The sequence below is a fragment of the Anolis carolinensis genome, unplaced genomic scaffold, assembly GCF_035594765.1.
Source record: "Anolis carolinensis isolate JA03-04 unplaced genomic scaffold, rAnoCar3.1.pri scaffold_10, whole genome shotgun sequence".
NCBI classification, from domain to species: domain Eukaryota; kingdom Metazoa; phylum Chordata; class Lepidosauria; order Squamata; family Dactyloidae; genus Anolis; species Anolis carolinensis.
In genome coordinates, this window is record NW_026943821.1 from 8,425,100 (window position 1) to 8,434,469 (window position 9,370).

Here is a 9,370-nt window from a genome sequence, read left to right on the forward strand (position 1 = left end):
ACTACGCATAGCAGCTACAGTAATGGTTAATAAGATTAATAGAAAACAAAGAAGTTGCCCCTTTTACAATCAGATCCATTTCATAACATTTCTAAATTGAAGTGGACACCAAAAGGAAAAAAGCACATGCCACATATGGACAAGCATAAGTTCTTCTGCCACCTGAGGAAGGAGCGTATGTTTATGTGTGTATATGCCTTTAAGTCATCTGTCAACTTATAAAAACCAGATGTTTTGGCCTTCAATTCCCAGAAATCCTAACAGCTGGTAAACTAGCTGGGACTTCTGGGAGTTGTAGGGCAAAACACCTGGGGACCCACAGGTAGAGACCCACTAGACTAGGGCATATTATTATTATTATTATTATTATTATTATTATTATTATTATTTGATACACACAAGATGAGAACAGTGTTCCCTCACTTATCGTGGGGGTTAGGTTCCAGGACAACCCGCAATAAGTGAAAATCCGCGAAGTAGGGACACTTCTTGCAGGGGGTTGGGCTGGATGGCCTGCGAGGTCTCTTCCAACTCTATGATTCTATGATTCTATATTTATTTTAATATTTATACATTATTTTAGTAGTTATACACTATTTTAAGTCTTTATCAACCAATCGTGTGTTGATAAATCGCCTCCTCTTCCTCCCGTTGCCGCTTGGGTTCCTTTTCTCTCCCTTCGGCTTCTCTTTCCTCCCTTCCTTAGGCTGTAAATTGTTATTTTTTATGATTTATAATAGTCTTTTAGAGTTTATTGAAAAACTGCAACATAGCGAATCTGCGAAAAGTGAACCGCAAAGTAGTAAGGGAACACTGTACATAGCAAGCAAGATCACTATGCTGGATTTTGTATCCAATCACACTTCGGACACTTCCCAAATGCCTAGGACTGTGTGATGTATCAGCAAATAATGCATGCAGATCCGAGTAGGGTGGCCTTTTGCAGCTGACAGATGGTAATTTTGTCAACGCCAATTGTTTTCAAGTGCAGGCCAAGGTCTTCTGGCATTGCACCTAGTGTGCTGAACACCACTGGGGCCACCTTGACTGGCTTGTGCCAGAGTCATTGCACTTTGATCTTTAAATCTCATTATTTGTTGTTACTATTATTATTATTATTATTATTTTATTATGACACAGCAAACAAAATAGATATGCTGGATTTCGTATCAAAATATCACAAATCGAACACTTCCCAAGTGTCTAGGACTGTGTGATGTATTTTCGGGTGATGTGTGCAGATCCCAGTAGGGTGGCCTTTTGCAGTTGGCAGATCGTGATTTTGTCAATGTCTATTGCTTCCAAATGCCGGCTGAGATCTTTTGGCACGGCACCCAATGTGCCCATCACCACCGGGACCACCTGCACTGGTTTCTGCCAAAGTCTTTGAAGTTCAATCTTGAGGTCCTGAGTTTTTCCTGTTGTTTTTCGTCAATGCGACTGTCACCTGGGATGGCAACATCAATGACCCAAACCTTTTTCTTTTCCACAACTGTGATTTCTGGTGTGTTGTGTTCCAGAACTTTGTCAGTCTGGATTCAGAAGTCCCACAGTACCTTTGCGTGCTCATTTTCGGAGGTTTGCACTTTTGCAGGTTTGTGATCCCACCAGTTCTTTGCTGCTGGAAGGTGGTACTTGAGGCATAAGTTCCAATGGATCATTTGGGCCACATAGTTGTGCCTCTGTTTGTAGTCTGTCTGTGCGATTATTATTATTATTATTATTATTATTATTATTATTATTATTATTATTATTATTATTTGAGGGCTTCTACACTGCCATATAATCCAGATTATCATAGATAATCCACATTATCTGCTTTAAACTGGATTATATGAGTCCACACTGCCATATAATCCAGTTCAAAGCGGATAATCTGGATTTTAAATGGTAGTGTTGATCCAGTCTAAATTGTCAAATTAAAGTACTTTGAGACTACTTTAATTGCTGTAGCTGAATGCTACGAAATGATGGGAGTTGTAGTTTTACAAAAAGGGAAAACTACAGCTCCCAGGATTCCATACCAAGGCAGTTAAAGCGGTATCAAACCACGTTAATTCCACAGTGTGGGCGCACTCTCAAGCTATACCCCCAAATTGACCACACACACACCTCTCACCTGGGATGTAGGTGAACTGTAACTCCCTGGCAACCGGCCTCAGCTTCTGCCTCAGGTCTTGGTAGCGGAAGTGAATCACTTTGCCCTTCAGGGTGGCAGCCAGGAGCCCCCCAGCGACTCCCTCCATCTCCTCTTGCCCTTTCCCTGCCCCACAAGAGGGGTCCTCCTGCCCTGGCAACGCCGCCAGCCCATAGACGTTGCTCTGCGACGAGAAGCGGGTGAAGCTATCCTCCGAAAACGGGCAGCCTGTGGAAACCTCCATTCCAGTTGTTGTTTTTTTTCAGGCAACCGAAAGGGGCATCCCTCAGCAGGGGCCTTTCTCTCTCCTCGCGCAGGAATGTGACGTCACGCCCACTTCCAAGATGGCCGCTGTAGTATCTCAGGTTTTTTAATCACTGGGTCGCATCTACAGGTATGGGCAAACTTGGGCCCTCCAAGTACAGTAGAGTCTCACTTATCCAGCATTCTGGATTATCCAACGCATTTTTGTAGTCAATGTTTTCAAAACATCGTGATATTTTGGTGCTAAATTCGTAAATACAGTAATTACTACATAGCATTACTGCATATTGAACTACTTTTTCTGTCAAATTTGTTGTGTAACATGATGTTTTGGTGCTTAATTTGTAAAATATTAACCTAATTTAATGTTTAATAGGCTTTTCCTTAATCCCTCCTTATTATCCAACATATTCGCTTATCCAATGTTCTGCCGGCCCGTTTATGTTGGATAAGTGAGACTCTACTATATTTTGGACTTCAACTCCCACCATTCCTAACAGACTCAGGCCCTTTCCTTTCCCCCCTCAGCTGCGTAATTTTACATTGATGTGGCATTGGAGGCTGTGCAGTGGTGATTGGTGTGTTGTTTTTGTGATGATTGCTGGGGAATGCATTTAATTTCATTGTACAATGTACTGAAGAGGCAAAGATGCAAAAAGTATTCCTCTTAATCCAAAGTCAAAAGCAGGAGCCCCCTTCAGTGGAGAGGGCGAGGAAGGACAACATGAAAGTTGGATCTTCAAACTGCAAAACGCTGTTCATCGCGTGGCCATTTGCATACAGGAATGCAAGCAAAGGTTTTGTCGCAACCCAAAATGGGTTGCAAGGCTTTTTTTTCACTATTACAGAAAGTAGAAAACATATTCTTATTGGCTTACAAAGATCATTTACCCCATTCATCTAATATTGACTACGTCACAAGCATCTTTACTATCATACAATTCAATTGGTTTTCTTTGTTCTAACAACATGTGTTGTGAATGAGTCTTCTGAGGCTGTGAGTGATAATGGAGGGATCAGGAGAGGAAGGAAGGAACCCTCGCGAGGAGGGCTCGCTGGAAGATTTACACAGGAAGAGAATCGGGGAGATTGATGGGGAGTCTTCCGAGGAGGATTCATGTGGGGACTTGGGAGGGGATCTTGAGGTGGAAATGGATGCTGAGGAACTGGTGGTGACAGAGGAAGTTGGCATAGATTGGGCACAGGCTCCGGAGGATCTTGGGGAGGAATCTGGGTCCATGGATGCTGTGGATGCTGGAGAGGCTTGGGTGTCTTCAGAAGCAGATCACACATGGTCTGCCTGGAGGAATGAGGATAGTTCCACAGGTGTGGACAGAGTTGGGTGTGGGCAGTATGATGTTGATTCTGATGAAGAGTTTGGGATGCCTGATCCTAGGGCGTTGGCTGTTTGGAGCTCAGATTCTGATGAGGAACTTGGGACACCTGGCCGTAGGGCATTGGAAGTTTGGACTCCCAAGGAAACCTAAATTAGGGATTTTTGGCCACTATTCTTTGCGTGTGGCAAGGTGTTGCTGGTCGCCGTTGGGTTTTCTTGTACGTGATTCTGAAGACTGGCTTGGGACTTTACAACAGATGTAAGTTTGCTCCGGGATATTCTTCAACGGAGGGCTGGAATTGTGTGGGTTTTCCTGGACTGCACTGTTATTACTATTTTGCATTAGCTGCTGTTCGCCTTCATTGTCTTGGCTTTTTGTGCCATTCCGTGACATGGACCTTCTTGTGACAACTTCACCCTTTGGACCTTGGACTGAATCTCGACTAATCTCTTCGCTCCCAAACTCGGCTTGGCATCGCTCTCATCTCCGTGGCTGTCTACCGTTGCTGTCAGGTCCCTGGCTGCAGAGCACCAATAACCTTACACAGAGGCCAGTCTCTATCTAATATCTTTATTAAAGAAATATATAAAATCAATAAAAACAAGTGAAGAATATAGTTCAGAAGCAGACCTTTCAGATGAGGTCAAATATAGTCCAGAAATGTATTGTCCAATATAAGATATTAGAGTTCAAAGTTTTAATCCACTTGACCGAAACACACACTTTGCCAAGCAATAGTGTGGGGAAATAACAGAGTCTTAGAGTCCAATGAAGCTTGACAACAAGGCTGGAAATAAACTTGATTCTTGGCTAGATCCGTGACTGGAGACAAGACAAACATGAAGCATGAACAGAGTCCGTGGTAAATCCGTGAGACAGGGCAAGACTTGAAGCTTGATCTGGGAAACAAGGAACTGGGATTACGAAGTCCACACACGATCTCTCTCCTCAAGCTGATCAATTGACTCCGCAAAGAATCCCTCGCGCCAGACACCTATATTGGGTCTCGTTTTACCGCCAACAGAACTCTTTCCCTAGAGAACGAGAAGCGAAACCCAACTCTGTCCAGATGCATGACTCCTTAGAATTTCCCAAGGGAAGCAGACCTAATCAGCCATTTGTTTGGCAGCGATTCTCAGGCTTCTCCGATTAGCCTCCCTGACTCCCCTTTCTCTAGAATAATTTTCCCTCCTGGGAAACGGAGGGGAGTTCTGCCCAAGGCCTGTTTGGCTGAATTCTTGAGGGCAAACATCAACATCCTGCAGGTGAAGAGACTCCGGCTCTTGCTGAACCGGCGAAAACCCCATGTTTTCCTCTTCGTCTGCCACAATAGTACTAGGAACAGGACTACAAAGCCCATGAGTCATCACAGTTGCTGACTGCTGGCTTCGTTCCCGACCCTGACCCTGTTCCCTTATCCCGACTTCAGACCGGCTTGACTTTGCTACAACGCTACGCTCCTTTGGCTCCTGGTCTGGCTTCTGTCTCTGCAGCGGCTTGCTGCTAACTCCTCAGCATTTTCCAGTTCTGTTTGTTTGTGCCGCTTTTGGCGAAGAGCTTTTAACCCAGTTTGGGTTTTTGCCTCAGTTTGGAATCGCTGCTGTACTCCTGGGTTTTGGGGAAGGTTTTGGGGCTTTGCGGTGATTTACCTTTGTTTGTTTTGCCATTTTAAGCCCGTTTTGTGTCTTTGGGCTGAGTTCAAGTACTTCATGTTAAATCCGGATTATATCTCTGGTTAATCCAGATTATATGCCAGTTCATGTTTTTGGCGTTTTTTCTGTTTTGACTGCTTAATAACATTGAAGATTAAATTGGCAGAAGCTTAAAACACTTACTGAGCTATTTTTGAGTTGTTATTTAAATAAATTATATTTTGCTTTCAGTTGGCGTCTGACCTTTGACAACATGTGACTCTAGACAATGGTGCTTTCGTGTTATTGACCCTGATCACAGCACCTGCATAAGTCCAACATGGCTGGGAAACCTAAGGAGTGTTGGCTAACCAGTTCAGTCCTGATCTACTGTTATCCTTGAAAAGTAACTCCTTTTTTGCAACAACTTTTTCCAAATACTGTATCAGCGTTTTCTCTCAAACATAGGCCTCACTCAAACAGGCCTCCCAAAGTCCTTTTGCAAATTAGATCTAATAACAGTAAATCAGAACATATGGGACTTATAGTCATTGGAAGTATCTCTGAAAATTCTATAGGTGAGGTCTGACCAAAGCAGAACAGGGTGGGGCCAGGACTTGCTTTGATCTGGACACTGGATTCCTATTGATGCAACCCAGGACTGCACTGGCTTTTTTTTTAGGTGCCACATCACACTGTTGACTTATATTCCAGTTTAGGGTCTACTCATACTCCTAAATCCCTTTTCATTACATCTGCTCTCAATCTTCTCCTTTCAAGGCTAAAGGCACACAGCTCCCTTTGCTGTTTCACTTTGAGAAACCGCCAATTGTATTAAAACCAGAAATAGATTTCTAAATTTCTTGTTTCTAATTAGTGCAACTCCTTCCCTAAATGTCCAAGCAAACCCTCATACTTGCTACTGTTGCCGTCACCAAGCTAGAGACAATCCTTAATCGAAGCCCAAGGATTGCCACCAAGGGAAGGATTATGGCCGATTGGCTTTAAATAAAGCACATTTGAGCTCTTTTGAATTAGTGCAGCGACTCAATGCTCCCTAACTGAAACAGCTTGACATTGCAAAACATTAAGACCCAGGCAAAAAAATAACCACCACACCACAGAAGAAAGGAAGTGTTGAGAATCGAAGCTACAGAAACGACATAAAAACATCCATAAATGTATTATTAATATAGCACCATCTGCGTACATGGCACTGTATGGAAACATATAAAATAAAAACATTGGGAGTCTTTTCCAGCTGCGGGAGTCTTTTCCAGCTAATATTCTAAGTGTCTTTCAGGGCTTTGCCAAAAAGGATAAAAATCAACTGCAAGTGATGCTTGAAAAGTGTTAGTAGGCTTACTAGTCTTTAAGGTATCCCAAGGTTTTGTTGTTTCAACTGCTTTTAAATTAATAGGTAGTCTGTTACTCATTTTCTTTTTTGTGGAATTAGTTCCTTTTTGCTAATTTACTTGTCTCTCTTTTTACTTTTTTGGTGAGACTTTAATCCACCATATTTACTTTGAAGCACCCATAATGATTTTACTGTCACTATAGACACATTCCATTACTTGAGAGAAAAACCCAAGAGTTACTTTATTGCTGCTGGTGGGAGTTTAAATTTCACTGCCCTTTATCTTAGTTCCCGCATTTTCATTATTTTTGTTTTAAGTGGCCCTTCCTTAATCTAAAATTGATCAAGGGCTATGAAGCCTTTTCCATCCCAAAAACAATTTCCTTGTCTGAGAGAGTCATGCATCATACAAGAAAAGCTCAGGGGAGAGACAAATGATAACCCAGAAAACAAGTTAAAACTCAAGGAAAAGAACACAGCGATCAAGAGATTACCCCTTTTTCCTCCCTGCCTGCCATTGTGATGCCATGCTTGCAAATCTTGAGATAACAAAAGCTCTGCCAATCTCCCATGAAAGAAGATGTTCCAAAACTCATAACAGATAATTATTTAAAAAACCAGAGGCTTTAAACGGTAGAAACCTACATATTCTAGAAAGATGTTGCAATGTAGGATCACTTGAATCTACACAGGAAGGCAACAAGCCTGTTCTCCTTATGGGATTAATACAGAATTTGAATGCTTAATTGACCCAGACATTTACAGCTTTTACTGTGGATTAAAACATGCCTTTTAATAAATAACAAAAACTGATCAGAGGAGGCCCAATTCCCAAAGAGAAGATTTGCACTTCATTCTCCTTTTCCTGCTGCAAATTAGAAAATGATGTTAAATAGAAAATTAGCCTTGAACCGAGTGTTGTGTTTGAATGTTTGCGCTGTGCCTTTCATTAAGTGGAGCTGTGAAGGGCTACATTTTCATGGGATTTTTAATTGCAATTGATGCATTCTTACTCAACTTCAAAATTGCTAAATGGTGGTAATAGAACAGAAACATAACGGGAAAATCAACCCATCGCAGGACTGAATGGAAGCGCTAGCATCTCCCTTCTTACTTATTCTATTAATTTTTAAGGCAGTGTGTGAATATACTACTGGACCGGTTTTCTGTGCAGCTATGATTGGAGTAAGGTAGAACAACATGTGGACCAGGTCCAAAAAGTCTTGCATTGTATGAATAAATTGTATCCTGTTAATTGTATGCTGCTTAACCTTGCAGCGGGTTAAACCACTAAGCTGCAGAACTTGCTGACTGGAAAGTAGGCAGTTCGAATCCGTGGGATGGGGCGAGCTCCCCTTGTTAGCTCTAGCTTCTGCCAACCTAGCAGTTCAAAAACATGTAAATGTGAGAACAGGTACCACTTCAGTGGGAAGGTAACAGCACTCCATGCAGTCATGTCGGCCACATGACCTAAGAGGCGTCTATGGACAACACCAGCTCTTCAGCTTAGAAATGGAGATGAGCACCACTCCTCAGAGTTGGACTCAACTAGATTTAATGTCAAGAGGAAACCTTTACCCTAGTATTTTCAGTACATTTATTGCAGCTCACATTTCACTGCTCATCTCTCCCCCTCCTGACACACTTTTTTTCCTCTGAAATATTACTGTACTATCTTCCAAATAGTATAAAATACAGAGATTACCATGAAGTGTTATATTTATGCTCAGCATCTTTTGAACCTGGTGCCATAAAATAATACAGTAGAGTCTCGCTTATCCAACCTTCACTCATCCAACGTTCTGTATTATCCAATGCAGTCTGCCTCCTGCCGGGATACAGAGCTGTTTCTCTAGGCAAGGATCACAGATTTTTAAAAATCTTCACAGAAGTGAACTTTTTATGGATTTAACCTCTGACAATGTTGTTCGTGTAAGTTCATTTTATGCAATTCTATCTTTATTTGTAGTCATTTTTAGTACTGTTTTTGTAGTCAATGTATTCAATACATTGTGGTGTTTTGGTGCTAAATTTGTAAATACAGTAGTTACTACATAATGTTATCATGTATTGAACTGCATCTTCTGTCAATATGTTGTAATACATGATTTGTTGCTTACTTTGTAAAATCGTAACGTAATTTGATGTTTAATAGGTTTTTCCTTAATCCCTCATTATCCAACATTTTTGCTTATCCAACGTTCTGCCTGCCCGTTTATGTTGGATAAGTGAGACTCTACTGTACTTGTGTGCTATCAATATGTGCAAGAATTTTAATGGAATAGGTTTCTCCCTTCTGCAATATTCCCTCTACTTCCGATGCACACTCTTTAAATATGTAGAGATTGTATTCATTCTAGAAATTACTATTTTTAGAGGCAGTATTAGCTCTAGATTCCATATAGGTACCAATTTCTTTTCTTTAATCCAAGACCTTACTTAGTTTTAAACTGAAATCTCATAATTAATGGTTCTCTTAATTAAAATGGCACCTTAGATGAATTACAAGCTGCACCTCTATTAATTTTCAGTCAGCGATTACTCCTATTTTGGATGCAATACTGACAACCCTGGGTAGGTCTTATAGTATTGAATAATCTCCTAGTGTGAGGAAGGAGCCTCAGGTGGCTCAGTGTGTTAAAGC

The 9,370-nt window shown here is 41.5% G+C and overlaps 1 protein-coding gene across 1 annotated transcript in view; it reads right to left on the reverse strand.

The window, feature by feature from the left end:
* kptn (kaptin, actin binding protein) overlaps positions 1-2,381 on the reverse strand; it is a 19,757-nt gene extending 17,376 nt beyond the window's left edge. The window contains exon 1 of the mRNA XM_008121519.3: positions 2,120-2,381. Coding sequence (XP_008119726.2) covers positions 2,120-2,381 — 262 coding nt within the window. The remainder of the gene's footprint in view (positions 1-2,119) is intronic.
* Between the last annotated feature and the right edge of the window lie 6,989 nt (positions 2,382-9,370).